We start from the raw sequence: 17,932 nt of genomic DNA on the forward strand, positions 1-17,932 counted from the left end.
CACGGCCCAGGTCGCCAGCCGCCTCGCCCGGCCTTCAAGGTGTCACGTCACTGGGGGCTGCCGGCAGGTGACCCCCCCCCTCGCCACTGAGCGCGGTAGGCTGCTGGCGGCTTCTCCTCCGAACCCGGCGCTCTCCCGGGCGCCCCCGCAGAAAGCGGAGAAGCTGCGGCTGGCGTCGATTTCAGGCCAGGAAGACGAAGAACCGCCAGGCACCGACCGCTCCGCACCCGCTCGCAGCGTCTTCCGAGGCTCGCCTCCGCTTCCCGGGCAACGCAACGGCGGGAAAACCTCTCGCTGACTCGGGCCGCTCGCTCATTCCGCTGCCTGAGCGCCGCGGCCAAGGGAGGCGAGGCTGCCAGGCCAAGAGGAGCAGCCCCTGCGAGCCTGCGTTCTTACAGGCCAACCGGCCCTCGGGTTCGATGAACGCTTGAAGGACTCCGTGGGCAGGGCCGGTGTGTTGGGAGCCAGCCTGCCGGCCTCCCCGCCGCCGGGGAATAAGATCGCTGGGCTGCGTAGCGCGATGGCCACGAGCATTCCCTCCGCCGTCGCGGCGTGTGTCGGGAATCGTGGCGGCGTCTGGCGCGAAGCACCTTTGCTCAGGAACACGCCTGAGGTGCTGCGCTTGGCTTGGAAGATGAGCGCTCGAGGCGGTCTATAACGCCCTAGAGGTGGCGCAAGTGGCCACCACAAGGCAGCCTTTCCCAGCCTGCTGCCCGCCAGCCTCGCTGTTTTGGACCTCCTCGGCTTCCATCCCGGCAGGCTGGGGCTAGCCGAAGTTGCAGTCCAAAACATCGGGAAGGCAGCGCCGTCCCAGCCCGCCAGCGCCCCATGAACTCCCCGACATGGGTCTAATAACCGCCGGCAAAGTTACCATAGATACGGCAACTTTTAACTGCTTAAAAACTTAAAAAGGGGGCCGCATTTCTTCATTGGGCAGCGCTCGGACTCCTGGGCTGCCAAGGCATCTGGGCGGGAAGCTCCGCCGCCCCGTTTCCCACGAGCAGGTGCTCCCTTTTCAACCTGCTCTCAGGATACATGGTGTCAGAGGAACCCTGAAGTCCCACCTACACACGAAGAAACAGTTCGCCTGGCTCCGTAAATCTACGGACCAGAAGCGCGAAGGAGGTCCCTCCCTCTCACAGGCGACTGCCGGGCTTCTCCCGCCGCGAAGAGTGGGCGGGGCTAGGGCCGGCGTGGCCCCGCCTCCGCTTGGCGGCGTGTCGAACCTCCGCGCCGGAAGGGGCCGCTCTTGCGCCGGACGCGGACCGGCCTGGGCGGAGGATTCCCTCAGTGTGCGGAGCCGGGCTGGTGGGCGCGTCGCCGGCCCCGCCGAAGAGGCCAAGGCCGCCGCCGCCGCCCTTTCCGGGTCCGCTGCGGCGGCACTCCGAAGGAAGCGAGGGGGGTCTCCTGCGTACCGGCCGGCCTGGCGCCGCTTCTCTCCGTAGCCGTCCCGCTGGTTCTGCTGCTGGGCCGCCGCCGCCGCTGGTGCTGCTCCGCCTCGGCCTCACCGTCCTCTGTGGTGCTGCCTTGCCTGGCCGCTCGGCCCTTCGCCGCCTGGTGCCGGACGCCTCCCAGCCGCGCCATGCCCGGCCCGGCCGCCGGGAGCAGGGCCCGCGTCTACGCTGAGGTGAACAGCTTGAGGAGCCGCGAGTACTGGGACTACGAGGCCCACGTTCCCACCTGGGGGTAAGGCCGGCGGCGGGAAAGAGGCGGCGGGGGGGGGGGCGCTGGGTCGCACTTTCCCTCGGCGAGGCTGCCTGGTCCTAGCCGGCCTAATCTGCGTGGAGGCCTTGCCACCCGTCCGCCCGATGCGTGGCGTGCCATTCCGCGGCCCTGAGGAGAGCTGGCCCGGACAGGCCTTCCACATGGTCCTCAGGGCGCCTTGAAGTAGGTCTGGGAGAAGCGGGAGAGAGCCGCGTTCAAGCCGAGCCTGCGCGCCCGGTGCAGTTCCGCCGTCCGGGCGGGGAGAGGAAAGCGCGAAAACCAGGCTGGAAAGGGTCTCAGGCCGTTTGCCCCTTAAGACACCTCTTGGTGGAAGGGCCCGCTCTCCGCCCCGCTCTCTCTCAGAGCTACTTCCCACATCCTCTCCCCCCCCTCTAATTTTCAGGTTTTGACCATCCGCCAGTCCAGAGTTTGAACGTGCATCATTTGCAACACCTACTTTGCACGCTTTCTCTCCTTAGATCCATGTGCCCAAAACTGAAGTCAGAAAATAACTGGGGTCTAGAACAGAGTTCAAGCCTTGCTTTAAAAGAAACGGTGAAGATGAAACCAGGGATAGGTAACCCTTGGTGGACTCCAGCTTCTAGCAGCCAGCATGGCCGGTGGTCAGCAATGATGGTAGTTGAAGTCAACAACTGCAGGGCCACTGGTTCACCATCTCTAGGTTAAAGTAGCCATGCCCAACATTGTGACCTCCACATGTTTTTGGATTACATCTCCTACCAGCCCCAGTTAGTATTGATTATGGTCATGGAAGGTGGTTGGCCACTTCTAGTTCTAGACTATTGCTGTTGGAATTCACTGTCATTCTGCCAAATTTGGCTTGCGCAGTTAAAGCAGATTTGGTGGTCTTGCACAACAAATGTGCTACCCCCCCAAACCCCCCCACTTTGTGTGATAGGGTAGGGAAAGTAATGCAGAAATGCACTGGAAAGGGTGGGATAACAGTTGCTTGACATGGTATCATAAAACCTCCCAACAAACAAATTAGAATGACGGCTCATTTAATGCTTATTGTATTTGTATGTTTATTTTGTACGTCGCCCAGAGTGGCTGGATAGCCAGTCAGATGGGCGACCAAGAAATTAAATAAATAAATAAATAAATGACGACGACATACCACTTTCCTACAAACTTTGTGGAAGCAAATCAGGATGAATGCTCAATAAACAGGTTGCCTTGAAGTGATTGTAATCCAAAACATTTGGAGGGCTTCAGGTTGAGGAAGGCTAGTTGTATGTACAGAATGGCCAAGTGAATTGATATAGTTGGTTTGATGCAATGAAAAGAAGAAAGGCACCTGGTTGGCCACTGTGAGAACAGGATGCTGGACTAGATGTGCCACTGGCCTGATCCAGCAGGCTCTTCTTAAGGAAGAGATGGGGCAGGATTAAGGTTTGAGACTTCTGGCCAGATTTGTGGTGGAGCTGTGGTATTTGTATATATGTTATTTGAATGAAGCTTTTTGATAAGTTGATCTGGAGTAAAGCATTAATCAAGAATGTGGGACTGTAGATCTACTAGTGCTGTGTGAGCTGCACTTCTTCACATCACAATTAATGGCAGCAGGGGGGCCCTCAAATATATATATTTGCTGTCCTGAATCTACTCTGAAGATTCATGTAAGCAAGGTTCAAAGTACTCCTATACCTGTATCTGTTTCCAAAGAGAAATGGGGTCTGCTGTGGCTTCTAGAGTCTAGACTAGCTTTCCCAAACGTGATGCTTTCCAGGCTAGGGCTGATGAGAGTTGTAAAACACCTAGAGAGCACCGGGTTGGGAAAGGCTCTCAGGCTTGAGACACACATTCATATTCAAACTTGGTTACCCTGAACACCTTTTGTGCTCACAGTAGGGTGGCTATTTCCCATCTTCACTGCATACTTATGGGTGAAACCATGATTCATGAGTATGACTTAGGAGTTGGTAGTTATTCCTGATTAACACAGGCACATGGCTATGCTCTTATGTACTGGTGTTAGGAGTGTGTCTGCGTGCATGCATGCTGTGCTGGTGCCTCTGTTGTTTCAAAAATGAATGAGAAAATGTTTTGAGTAGGGCTGAGCATTTGGTCAGTCAAAGTTACTTTTAAAGCTTTATGAGAACAAGATAATTAACAGGCTTCATACTTAATATTATTTACAAAACCAGATTGGATAGCTTTTATTGTAAAACAATTATATTTTTTAAAAATGAATTATTTTTATTTCACTCTTCCCCCTAAAGAGGTCAGGAATAGCATACATAGTGCTTTTCCTCCCCCCATGTTTCTTGTCAGCAATCATATAAGCACATATCAGATCAGACCAAAGGCCCATCTAGTCAAGCATTCTTTACTTGCTGTTGCCAATCAGGCACCTAAGGAAACCTGAGTACTACAGCACTCTCCCTACTTGTGATTCCCAGCAACTGGTATTCGGAGGCATTGACCTTATTCTCCATATATTTGTCTCATCGCCTTTTAAAGCCATCCAAGTCGGTGGCCATCATTACATGTTTGGGAGTGAATTCCATAGTGTAACTAAACATTGTGTAAAAAAGTACTTCCTTTAGTTTGTTTTGATTCTACCGACATTAAGCTTCATTTTGACCTCTCATTTTTAGAATCATGAGGGGGGGGGAATCCTTTCTATATCCATGTACCCCACACCATGCATAATTTTATATACGGCTGTCATGTCCCCCTGTGCTTGCCTTTTTCTATATTAAAAAGACTCATAAGGAGTTATATAACCTTCCACAGACAAGAGTTATGTTTGATCACTTTGGTTACCCTTTTCTGAATCTTTTTGAGCTCCACAATGTCTTTTTTCTGAAGAGGTGACCAGAACCATATACAGTGTTCCAAGTGCAGTGGCACCAAAGATTTATATAATGACATTATGATGTTGGCAGTTTTACTTTCAGTCCCATTCCTAATGAAGGGATAATGGAATTCACCTTTTTCACAGCTGCCACATGTTGGGAAGACATCTTCACTGAGATATCCACTATACTGTAGTGCCATAGTCTCATTCCAAGTCACTCAGCGCCAGTTCAGACCCCATAAGTATATATGTAAAATTAGGACTTTTTGCCCCAGTGTGCGTCACTTTACATTAATTAACTTTTGCCATTTTTCTCCCCATTCACCCAAGTTGAAAAGACCGTTTTGGAGCTCCTCGCAATCTTTTTGTTTTAAACATCTTGAACAATTTGGTATCAGCAACAAACATGGCCTCTGCACTGCTCACCCCTAACTTCAGGACATTTATGAACAATTTTTTTTAAATTAGCACAGGTCCCAATACCAATCCTTTGGGGACTCTGCTTCCTACATTTGTCCTTTGGGAGAACTGTACATTTATGCCTGCTCTTGGCTTCCCTTTCCTTTATCAACTGCTTCTGCTCGCTTGGAACATGTTGGTTCTTCCATTTTCTGGCCCACATTTGTCTTGGCTGCTGCCACAAAATCCATACTAGTGGTATCAATCTATTCCTTATACCAGGAATGGGCAGAAGGTAGATCAGGATCTACTGGTAGATCTTTAGGTGATTTGCAGAAATTTCTGACTTCAAACAATAGAAATGAAATAACAAAATGACTTTTTGCAACTAAATTAGGCCGCTGAAAAGCTAACTGGGAATAACACATCTTGTCTATTAATTCTATGTCTTTTGCACCTGGCTCTGCTTGGTAGATCTTGGATTTCTTGTAAAAAGGAAAGTAGCCATCAGGATGCCCGGAGGATTGTTATTAGATTCAGGGCCTTTTCTGTGGTGGCCCCCGAACTATGGAACAGCTTACCTGAGGAGATACGCCTGGCGCCTACGGTACTTTCTTTTAGGCGCCAGGTTAAGACCTGGTTATACTCCCAGGCATTTTAACGTTCATGTTTTATATTCAATGTTTTTTACTCTACCTTGTTGTGACCTTGTATGTTTTATTGTAACTTTGAAATTTTAACTCTGCTGTTCACTGCCCAGAGAGCTATTCGCTATGGGCGGTCTATAAATAAAATAAAATAAATAAATAAATAACCAGTTACTGATCCATAAGGGAACCTGACCATTTACCTCATGCCTGTTAAAACTTACTCAGGAATCTTTGGTGAGGGACCCAGTGTCAACTGGATCACCCCTATCTCTATGCTTGTTGACATTCTTAGAGAATTCTAAAATGTTTGTGAGATAGGACTTAACTTTGCTAAGCCATGATGGTTCTGCTTTAGCAAGACTTGTTCTTCTGTGTGCTTGGTAATTCAGTCTTTAACAATGCTTTCCACCAGTCTGCTAAGAGCAGACACTAAGATAACTAGACTGTAATTTCTCAGAACTCAGTCCTCGCTGGATCCCTCTTTAAAAAGTGGTGTTGCATTCCAGTCCTCTTGTATGAAGGCTGATAGTAGGAACAAGTTACACATTTTTGTTAGAAGATCAGTAATTTCACATCTGAGTTCTTTAAGAACTCTTGGGTGTATGCCATCTGCAACCATTGAATTGTTTATTTATTTTATTTATTTATTGTATTTATATACCGCCCCATAGCCGAAGCTCTCTGGGCGATTTACAATAACTAAAAACATTAAAAACAAATATACAAATTTAAAAACATCTTTTAAAAGCAATTTAAAACAATGTAAAACACATAATGAAATGCCTGGGAGAAGAGGAAAGTCTTGACCTGGCGCCGAAAAGATAACAGTGTTGGTGCCAGGTGCACCTTGTCAGGGAGATCATTCCATAATTTGGGGGCCACAACTGAGAAGGCTGTCTCCCTTGTTGCCAGACTCCCAGCTTCCCTCAGATTAGGCACCTGGAGGAGGGCCTTTGATGTTGAGCGTAGTGTACGGGTGGGTTCGTATCGGGAGAGGCGTTCCATCAGGTATTGTGGTCCCAAGCTGTGTAAGGCTTTATAGGTTCCAGCACCTTGAATCGAGCTCAGAAACCTACAGGCAGCCAATGCAAGCGGGCCAGAATCGGTTTTATATGTTCGGACCATCTGGTCCTTGTTACCAATCTGGCCGCTGCATTTTGCACAAGCTGCAGTTTCCGCACCATCTTCAAAGGCAGCCCCACGTAGAGTGCATTGCAGTAATCTAGCTTGGAGGTTACCAGAACATGGACAACTGAAGCCAGGTTATCCCTGTCCAGATAGGGGCGTAGCTGGGTCACCAACTGAAGTTGGTAGAAAGCACTCAGTGCCACCGAGGCTACCTGAGCCTCAAGTGACAGAGCTGGTTCTAGGAGAACCCCCAAGCTACGTACCTGCTCCTTCAGGGGGATTGCAACCCCATCCAGGACAGGTTGGACATCCACCATCCAGTCAGAAGAACCACCCACTAGCAGCATCTTAGTCTTGTCTACACTGATCCTCAGTTTATTAGCCCTTATCCAGTCCATGGTCGCAGGCAGGCACCGGTTCAGCACATTGACAGCCTCACCTAAAGAAGATGAAAAGGAGAAATAGAGCTGTGTGTCATCAGCATACTGAAGAGAGACTGAAATAACTGAACATGTTTAGCCTGGAGAAGAGAAGACTGAGGGGAGATATGATAGCACTCTTCAAGTACTTGAAAGGTTGTCACCAGGGCTGTGGAGTCGGAGTAGGGAGCAATTTTGGGTGGAGTCGGAGTCGGTAGAAATGTTCCTTGGGGCTGATGGGAGTTGTAGTTTTAAAAAGTAACTTTTCCAAGCTCAGGATTCACGTGGTGGTGATGAAATGCCTTCTACCATTTTACTACAGTAAATTTGTTATTACTAGTTAAATATACATTTGCCATTTATGAAGGAGTCAGAGTCGGACAGTAGAAAAATAGAGAAGTCGGAGTTGAAGGTCTGGTGTACCGACTCCACAGCCCTGGTTGTCACACAGAGGAGGGCCGGGATCTCTTCTCAATCATCTCAGAGTGCAGAACATGGAATAATGGGCTCAAGTTGCAGGAAGCCAGATTTCAACTGGACATCAGGAAAAACTTCCTAACTGTTAGAGCCATACGACAATGGAACCAATTACCTAGAGAGGTAGTGGGCTCTCCGACACGAGGCATTCAAGAGGCAGCTGGACAGCCATCTGTCGCAAATGCTTTGATTTGGATTCCTTCATTGAGCAGGGGGTTGGACTTGATGGCCTTATAGGCCCCTTCCAACTCTACTATTCCATGATTCTATGATGGCAACGCACTCCAACGCTCTGGATGACCGCACCCAACGGTTTCATGTAGATGTTGAACAGCGTGGGGGACAGAACTGACCCCTGCGGAACCCCATACTGGAGAGTCCAGGGTGCCGAGCAATGTACTCCAAGCACCACCTTCTGGAGACAAGTAGGAGTGCAACCACTGCAATGCAGTACCTCCCACTCCCAACTCAGTTAGTCTCCCCAGAAGGATACCATGCTTGATGGTATCGAAAGCCGCTGAGAGATCAAGAAGAATCAATAGAGTCACACTCTCCTTGTCTCCCTCCTGACAAAGGTCATCATACTGGGCGACCAAGGCTATTTCCGTGCCAAAACCAAGTATGAAACCCGACTGAAATGGATCCAGATAATCGGTCTCATCCAAGAGTGTCTGGAGCTGGCCTGCAACCACTCATTCCAGGACCTTGCCCAGGAATGGAACATTTGCCACAGGCCTATAGTTAAGATTTTCTGGGTCCAGGGAGGGTCTCTTCAGGAGTGGACTCACTACTGCCTCTTTCAGGCAGCCAGGGACCACCCCCTCTCGCAGAGAGGCATTAATCACTTCCCTGGCCCAGCCAGCTGTTCCATCCCTGCTAGCTTTTATTAGCCAAGAAGGGCAAGGATCCAGCACAGAAGTGGTTGCACGAACCTGTCCAAGCACCTTGTCAACATCCTCAAGCTGCATCAGCTGAAACTCATCCAAGAAATTGGGACAAGGCTGTGCTCTGGATACCCCGCTTAATTCACCTGCTATACCACTGGAGTCCTGGTGGATGGTAAAGATTTTATCCTGGAAGCGCCTGGCAAATTCATTACAGCGGGCCTCAGATGGTTCTCCCATGTCCCTGGGGCCAGAGTGTAATAGCCCCCGGACAATTCTGAAGAGCTCCGCTGGGCGGCAGATTGATGATTCGATAGTGGCAGCAAAATATTGTTTTTTTTTGCTGCCCTCATTGCCCCTAAATACAGCTTACCATAGGCACTTACCAGTGTGTAATTGCATCCACTAGGGCAGCGTTTCCCAACCAGTGTGCCTCCAGATATTGTTGGACTACAACTCCCATCTTCCTGACCATTGGCAATGCTACCTGAGGCTGATGGGAGTTGTGGTCCAACAACATCTGGAGGCACACTGGTAGGGAAAGGCTGCACTAGGAGTTCGTCTCCATCTGCACTCAAGCCGTCTCCTATACAGTAGGGCCCCGCTTTTCTGCATTCTGTTAATACGGCGCCAGCGGGGTGATCAGGTGGAGGGGGGCTGGAGCTTCCCGCACTCCAGCTGATCGTGCTGGAGGAGGGGAAGGACCTTCTCCTCTTCTGGTGCGGTCAGACTCCCACTCCAGCTGATCGTGCCTGAGGAGGGGAAGATCAGCTGTAGCATACAGCTGATCTTCTCCTCAGGGGCAGTCAGACTTGCACACACCAGCTGATCGCGCCCGAAGAGGGGAAGATCTGATTTTCTCCTCCTCGGTGTGATCAGAGGGTTAGGTTCCAGACCCCCGCACTACAGCTGATCTGCTGTTCAGTGGGGGTCTGGAACCTAACCTACGGTATGAGTGGGGCCCTACCGTATTGTTTCATCGCTCTCAGCTCTGGGGTATACCATGGAGCCGTACGAGCTCTACACAGGAGAGGGCACTCAGGAGCAATCATGTCAACTACCCGGGTCGTTTCTGTATTCCACAGTTCAACCAGGGTTTCGACAGGAGCGCCAGTCCTATCAGCCGGAAAACTCCCCAGAGCCCTTTGGAAACCATCCGGATCCATTCGTCTTTGGGGGCGGACCAACTGAATAGGTCCCCCACCCTTGCAGAGGGGAAAAGCCACTGTAAGTCTAAACTTCAGCAAGCAGTGATCTGTCCATGACAGAGGGACTGATGCAAGGCCTCCCACATTCAGATCACCAGCTCCATGTCTAGTTGCAAAAACCAAATCTAGAGTATGCCCTGCTGCATGTGTTGGGCCAATGGCATATTGGGACAGTCCCATGGTTGTCATGGAGACCATGAAATCCTGAGCCACCCCGGATAAAGTGGCCTCGGCATGGATGTTGACATCCCCCAGAACCAACAGTCTGGGGAATCTCAACAGTACACCTGAGACCACCTCCGTCAGCTCAGCTAGGGAGTGTGCTGGGCAGCGAGGTGGGCGGTACACCAACAGAATCCCCAGTCTGTCCCGCTGACCCAGCATAAGGTGCAAACACTCCAGACCAGTAGTCACACGGACAGGGTGCTTGCAGAGGAAGATGGAGCTCCTATAGACCACAGCAACCCCCCCTCCCCAATCCTCCATTTTTTAGTTGTCAATAAAGCCTAGAACTCTTGTCACCACTATAATAGGACCTTGCTATAAAGCGTGGGTAGAGAGACAAAGGATGCACCCATGTTATAGGGCTTCTGCATTATAGCGAAAGCTGCGTTGTGTAAACAGTATTTTACTTGCGCGGACACCCTCATACTCGAGGTATATCTGAATCCACAGTTCAGCAAGCCATGTTATAGTGAGGTTCTACTGTATGTCATGGCCCCGTCAGAGGACTCCTCAGATGAGGACGACTCGGGAGTAACAGCAGCAGACCCAGGAGCAGCAGACTCAGAAGGAGACACGGAGGAGCCTCCTGAGAATCCAGCTCCTGCCCCTCAGCTGCAGAGCACCCCAGATACAGCAGAGTCCCTGCAGCCAGACACAGACAGTGAACAGGATACTCCCCCCTCACCTGCAGAACGTAGACAGCAGAAGGTCAGGCAGAAGAGAGGCAGGCCTGTCTCCTTAAGGCCCAAACGCTGAGGACTCACACCTGCTGTCAACCTTGCTCTTTATAAGGCACACCTTGGCTGCAGCTTGTTGCTGACTGCAACGTCAGGCGTGGCTTGTGTGTTCCTAGTTTCCTGGCACCCTCTTTCGGACTGACTCCTTGGCACTTGATCCCGGACCTCTACTGACCTCGCTTCTGGACTCCTGACTCGGCAAGTATGCTTCGGACAAGCCTGGCCCTTATCAGATTCCCTCCTCCTAAGACCTGGCAGATTTATGACCAGACTGCCGGCTAAGGACTTTCCTTCCCTGCCAAAGACCCAGGAATTTCCAGCCCCCCCTGACACTGCTGAGGCAGTGTAGAGCTGACAGTTTGCAGTCAGCCCAAACAAAGCAGGCAACAAAGGAGTGGGGGAAGTGCTGACCATGGAGCAACTCCAGCAGGAAAACTTGCTCCTGCGCTCACAAGTAGACCAGCTGCTGTTGGCCGTCCAAGGCTTGCAAACCCAGCTAGCAGCAGCCCCACCCCCTCTCCCTACAGGGAGAGCCAAGTGCCCTGTGACTCTCCCAGAGAAATTTACTGGGGCTTCCGACCAGTTCTCAGCCTTCTTGGCCCAGGCCCAGCTCTTCATGGAGTTACGACCAGAGGCCTTCCCAGATGATAAGACCCGGGTGGGATTCTTGATTAACCTGTGCACCGGGGCCGCAGCTAGATGGGCCACGCCCCTACTCCTCGAGCGGAGCCCCGGGCTCAACGACTTAGCCGCCTTCACCAGAGAACTGAAGGCTATGTTCGAGGACCCAGTCCAATCAGCTGCAGCCAACCGCCGCATACGCCGGCTGCGGCAAGGCCGACGCCCCTTGGGGGAATATGTAACAGACTTTCGTTTATTACAACAAAACCTGGGCTGGAACGAAGCAGCTCTCATGGACCAATTTCAGGAGGGGTTGTCGGATGAGCTTCTGGATGAGCTAGCTAGGGTGGAGCGCCCTGGAACCCTGCACGCCCTCATACGCCTGTGTCTCCAGATTGACGGGAGGCTGGAAAGCAGGCGTGCTGCCAACCGACCCCGGCCAGTCTACAGAGCATCAGCCCCAGTGGCTGGGCCCTCGGAGCCCGTCGGCAAGGACCCTACACCCCCGGCAGAACCGATGCAGCTGGGAGGGGCTCGGCCACATCTCTCTGTGGCCGAAAAGCTGCTGACGCCGGCAACAGGGCCTCTGCCTGTATTGCAGGGCCCCGGGACATTTTGCAGCCCAGTGTTCCGCGAAACGACCCACAGCCCCTGCCTCGGGAAACGTCCATGCCCTGGCCTTCACAGGCCCCTGAGCCGGGGCAACCTCGTGGTTCAAGGGGCCTGCCACCTCAGTTCCTCACCGCCCAAGCATCTGACCGTGTTGATCGCACTGACAGTCCCCGGAAGGGGGACCCTACAAGTACCCGCCATGCTGGACTCGGGATCCACCAGCAATTTTATGGACGTGTCCTTTGCCAAGCTCCACCGGGTTCCTAGTCAACCCATTTGCCGCCCCCTCCTGGTGGAGACTATTGATGGCCGGCTTCTCACCTCGGGCCCTGTAGTACAGGAGACAGTGCCGCTCGACGTGGCCCTGGGGGAGCACCAGGAAAGCCTCCAGTTCTACCTGGCTGCCGCACCCCACTTCCCGGTCGTGCTGGGCCTGGCGTGGCTCCAGCGGCACGACCCCATCATCCAGTGGTCCACGGGCCGGCCGACCCTCGGATCCCCTTATTGCCAAGCCACCTGCTGGAGGCCAAAGGAGCGCATCCTGATGACCCGGGAGGCAAGCTCCGCACTCGAGGCCTTACCGGAGCAGTACCGGGAGTTCGCGGATGTGTTTGGGAAGCAAGAGGCAGACCAGTTGCCGCCCCATCGTCCTTACGACTGTCCCATTGATCTGCTACTCGGAGCCAAGATTCCCGTGGGCTGGCTTTACTCCCTGTCAGAACCCGAACTGGCAGCCCTCAGAGAGTTCCTAGACAAGAACCTGCGCCGAGGGTTCATTCGCCCTTCCATGTCCCCTGCAGCCGCCCCTGTCCTCTTTGTCAAAAAGAAATGTGGGGAACTCCGGCTGTGCAATGACTACCGCGCCCTCAACCAGATTACAGTTCGGAATCGCTACCCTCTGCCCCTGATCCCAGAACTGTTAGAGCGGCTGCGGGGCGCTCGCATTTTCACCAAACTAGACCTGCGAGGGGCCTACAACCTGGTGCGTATGCGGGAGGGCAATGAGTGGAAGATGGCCTTCCGCACCCGTTATGGGCACTTTGAGTACACCGTGATGCTGTTTGGCTTGTGCAACGCCCCTGCCGTCTTCCAGCACTTCATGAACGACATCTTCCGGGACCTCCTAGACCGCTTCCTGGTGATCTACTTGGATGATATCCTGATCTACTCGCGGAACCCCTCGGAACATAAGGAGCACGTTCGAGCGGTGCTGCAGTGCCTGCGGGAGCACCGCCTCTTCGCCAAGCTCGAAAAATGCGCCTTTGACCTCACGACCGTGGATTTCCTAGGCCATCGGATCTCGCCCTCGGGTATCCAGATGGACCCCGCCAAAATTGAGACCATCCTCCACTGGGCAGCTCTGCGAAGTCCGAAAGATGTGCAGCGCTTCTTGGGCTTCGCCAACTATTACCGCCGGTTCATCTCCCACTTCTCCGAACTCACCACGCCCATCTCAGACCTGCTTCGAGGCAAAGAGAAGTTTGTTTGGACGGAGGCCGCTCAACAGGCCTTCCGGCGCCTCCAACACGCCTTTACATCTGAACCCATCCTCCAGCAACCCGACCCTACCCGAACTTACATAGTGGAGGCCGATGCATCTGATAAGGCAGTGGCAGCGGTCCTACTTCAGCCGGTGGGGAGCAAGCAGTCCCTGCTCCCCTGTGCGTTCCATTCCTGGAAACTCAACGCTTCGGAACAGAACTACACCATTTGGGAGAAGGAGTTACTGGCCATCAAAGTAGCCTTCGAGACCTGGCGTCATCTCCTGGAAGGGGCACGCCATCCGGTCCAGGTACGAACGGACCACCGAAACCTGGAGCACCTGCAAAGCGCCCGACGGCTGAACCAACGCCAGATCCGGTGGTCCCTGTTTTTCTCCCAGTTCCAGTTCACGGTCACCTACCTCCCTGGCCGCCGAAACACCTTAGCAGACGCGCTCTCTCGCAAGCCGGAATACCGAGCCGAGCAGGTCGATCGCCCCCTTCGCCCAATCCTCCGCCCAGATAACTTCGCCGCTACACACCAACCACAACCCCTCCTGGACCGGGTGCAGGAGCAGCAGCAAAAGGACCCCTATGCCCTGGCCCAGCAGCGAGAGCTCCAGTCCGGGACGGCCGCCCGGGACGGCCCCTTTTCCTTGCATCAGGGCCTCTTGTACCACCGGAACCGGTTGTACGTTCCCCCGGGAGCTCTGCAGGGAGAGGTGCTCCACCTCTGCCATGACAGCCAGCCTGCAGGGCATTTGGGAACGTATAAAACCCTCCACCTGGTTCTACGGGATTTCTGGTGGCCCCGGGTCCAAGTGGACGTCAAGGACTATGTAGCGGCCTGTGATACCTGCCAGCGAGCCAAGAGCCACCCCGGCAAGCCCCCGGGGCTCCTGCTCCCACTGCCTACCCCCCCAGGGCCCTGGCGCTCGGTCTCCCTGGATTTTATCACGGACTTACCAGCCTCCCGGGGAATGACCACCATCCTCGTAGTCGTAGACCTGTTCACCAAGATGGCCCATTTCCTCCCCTGTGCCGGACTACCCTCTGCCCCAGAAACTGCGCAACTGTTTTTGACCCAGGTTTTCCAGTTGCACGGCCTCCCCGACAACCTGATCTCTGACCGAGGAGCCCAGTTCACCGCCCGGTTCTGGCAGGCCCTGTTTCGGGCCCTGCACGTCCAGATCCACTTGTCCTCTGCCCACCACCCTCAATCAGATGGACCAACAGAACGTACCAACGCCACCGTCGAACAATACCTGCGGTGTTACACCTGCTTCCAACAGGACAATTGGGTGGATCTGTTACCGCTGGCGGAGTTCGCGTGTAATAACTCCGTGCATGCCTCCACGCGCCAGACCCCGTTCTTTGCCTCTTACGGCTACCACCCCCGATTCTTCCCCTCAGTGCGACCCCCGTCGCCGGTCCCCGCTGCGGATGTCATGCTGCAGGAGTTGCAAGCCCTGCAGGCCGTCCTGAAGGAGCAGCTGGAGCAGGCCAAGGACGCGTATAAGCGCTTTGCTGACCGCCACCGCCAACCAGGCCCGCCGCTGAAGGTAGGGGACCGGATATGGCTCTCGACCAAATTCCTGTGTTCGCAACCGCCGTCTCACAAGCTGGAGGCTCGGAACGTAGGTCCCTTCCGGATCACCCAGCAGATTAACCCGGTGGCATTCCGGCTCCAACTCCCTGCCTCCTTCCGCATTCACCCTGTCTTCCATCGATCACTGCTGACTCCCGCTCTCCCACCTCACCCCTTGGGTAGTAAACCGCCGCCCCTGCCGCCGATACAAGTCAACGGGGAAGAGGAATTCGAAGTGGCACAGATCCTGGACTCCCGGAGGCATCGGGGCCGCCTCCAGTACCTCATAGACTGGCAGGGGTACGGCCCTGAGGAACGTTCGTGGGAAGAGGCGACGCAGGTGCATGCCCCTCATCTGGTCCGGCACTTCCACCAGCGCTACCTGGATAAGCCGGGCCCCGGTGGGAGGCGGAGGGTTGGTTGTGGGGCAGGGGATGGTGTCATGGCCCTGTCAGAAGACTCCTCAGATGAGGACGACTCGGGAGTAACAGCAGCAGACCCAGGAGCAGCAGACTCAGAAGGAGACACGGAGGAGCCTCCTGAGAATCCAGCTCCTTCTGCCCTTCAGCTGCAGAGCACCCCAGATACAGCAGAGTCCCTGCAGCCAGACACAGACAGTGAACAGGATACTCCCCCCTCACCTGCAGAACGTAGACAGCAGAAGGTCAGGCAGAAGAGAGGCAGGCCTGTCTCCTTAAGGCCCAAACGCTGAGGGCTCACACCTGCTGTCCATCCTGCTCTTTATAAGGCACACCTTGGCTGCAGCTTGTTGCTGACTGCAACGTCAGGCGTGGCTTTGTGTAGACCTAGTTTCCCTGCAGCATCTCTTTGACTGACCTCCTTGGCAATTGATCCCGGACCTCCACTGACCTCGCTTCTGGACTCCTGACTCGGCAAGTATGCTTCGGACAAGCCTGGCCTTTATCAGATTCCCTCCTCCTAAGACCTGGCAGATTTATGACCAGACTGCCGGCTAAGGACTTTCCTTCCCTGCCAAAGACCCAGGAATTTCCAGCCCCCCCTGACACTGCTGATGCAGTGTAGAGCTGACACTGTATTTGCCTCAGTTCCTCATACTCCATTTCTGACAAAGTTAGTCCAGGCACAGAGATTTACCATATATCTTTTTGCTGCATGAAAAATGGAAATGGACTGCCTTCAAGTCGATCCCGATTTATGGTGACCCTATAAATAGGTTTTTCGTGGTAAGCGGTATTCAGAGGGAGTTTACCATTGCCTGAGGCTGAGAGGCAATGACTGACCCAAGGTCACCCAGTGAGCTTCATGGCTGGTCTCCCAGGTCGTAGCCCAACACCTTAACCACTATACCACACTGGTTCTCTTTGCTGCATAGACAGATGCAAAAAATTCATTCAGCTTCTCTGCAGTCTCCTTTTCCTCCTTTAGCACACCTTTGAGTCCCTTGTAATCTAAAGGTTCAGCTGCCTCTCTGGCAGTTTCCTGCTTTTAATGTATTTAAAGATGGTTGTTGTTGATGGTGATCTTTTTTTGTTTCCTTCTCGAATTCTTTCTTTGCATCCTTTAATGTCTGCATGTATTTCTTTTGCCAAAATTTCAGTTCTTATTTCTTCTCTCATTTGGGCAAGAGTTCTATTTTCTGAAGGAAGTCTTCTTGCCTCTAATAGCTCTCTTGACTGCTCATTAACCACACTGGCATCCTCTTGGTCTTGGTGGTATCTTCTCTGCTTCTCTGCTATTATTACAGCTTTGCTTCTATTATTGTGGTTTTGGAAAAAAAGCCCAAGCATTCTAGAGACATTCAAGCCTCCTGACTTCCTGTCATCGTCCTTTAAAAAAATTTTTTTTACTAACCACCTTATTCTTTTAGAAATTTCCTCTTTTGAAGTTAAATGTGACTGTGTTGGTCTTTCTTGATAATTGTCTCTGTGAGTTTGCTTGAAAGTATGAAAGTGCAGGTCTTCCTCTCCTCCCACCCTTCCAGTCCAAGCTTATAATTTAAGTGTAGATGAGTGTGAGGACCAATTTTGGATTACTTGGATTAGGATGATAAAGGTGAAATGAATTCAACCTTTTGGCATGCCATGGAGTAGGTGAGAAGAAGCTGGCTGACAACTGGGTTGTGTCATACAGGAAGCAGCCGGGTGGGTTTTAATAACCCTTTTAAAGTAACAAGTGTTAACGTAATAGTCTGGTAAATATGTAGGAAGAAATTCTAGTTCACGCTTATATGTAAAGTGGCAATGCTAATATACATTAAAGGTTGCATAGTTGGAATCAGAGGAGGACAGTGTTCATTCTTGGCTAATTAGTAAAATTATCAGCGTGGTATTGGGTATGTGGGAGTTCGTAGATATGCTATTGATAGGTCTCTATGATTTGTCAGGATTACACAACACACTCATTAATTCTTGTGCTTTAAGCACTCCCTTGTGAGCAGGCAAGATGATAAAATAGCCCTAAAAGGAAAAACTTGAAAATCTCAGGTGTGTGATCTCCTGGGATGCCTAAAATTAATACTAGCATTTAGGCCTGTAAAAGGGTGAAGGGGTGTTTCTTCCCCTGCTGCTGTCAACAGCCTCATTGTCAAGATGTGTAGGGGAAAGAGGAGTTCTCTGGCATAGAGGATCATGGGAACTGTCTTTGTCACACTGGACTCAGAGAAAGAAGGTTGTTAATAAGCACGCCCCCAGCAGGTTTGTTTGAACAGTCCCATCAATTCTGTAGCAAAAAACAGAATTAGTGTTCCAGAGACTCTTGCAATTGCTGGCATATTATCTCATTGTAATGCTTGTTGATGGATATCAAGTTCTGCAAAAAAGTAGCTTGTACGGTTGTAAGCTCTTCCTGCATCTCTTGGATCTGTGGAATGCTGAGGTGCTGAAGTTTGAGAATCTTCATAGCCATCAGTTGCAATCCATCAAGAGCAAGGCCCGGGAAAAAAAGAAAAAATTGGGCGGGGGAAGGGTTTTTTCCCCAAAGCCTTTTTTTGTTTT

The 17,932-nt window shown here is 52.3% G+C and overlaps 1 protein-coding gene across 2 annotated transcripts in view; it reads left to right on the top strand.

Moving 5' to 3' along the window:
• Positions 1-1,163: 1,163 nt before the first annotated feature.
• The window catches only part of CSNK2A2 (casein kinase 2 alpha 2), an 87,663-nt gene continuing 70,894 nt past the window's right edge, over positions 1,164-17,932 (top strand). Inside the window, exon 1 of one of the 2 annotated variants that reach the window (XM_061593685.1) lies at positions 1,164-1,686. In XM_061593685.1, coding sequence (XP_061449669.1) covers positions 1,583-1,686 — 104 coding nt within the window. In that variant the 5' untranslated portion in view covers positions 1,164-1,582. The remainder of the gene's footprint in view (positions 1,687-17,932) is intronic. The other variant, XM_061593684.1, reaches the window with a different exon arrangement.

This window comes from Rhineura floridana, chromosome 13 (genome assembly GCF_030035675.1).
Source record: "Rhineura floridana isolate rRhiFlo1 chromosome 13, rRhiFlo1.hap2, whole genome shotgun sequence".
Taxonomy (NCBI): Eukaryota; Metazoa; Chordata; class Lepidosauria; order Squamata; family Rhineuridae; genus Rhineura; species Rhineura floridana.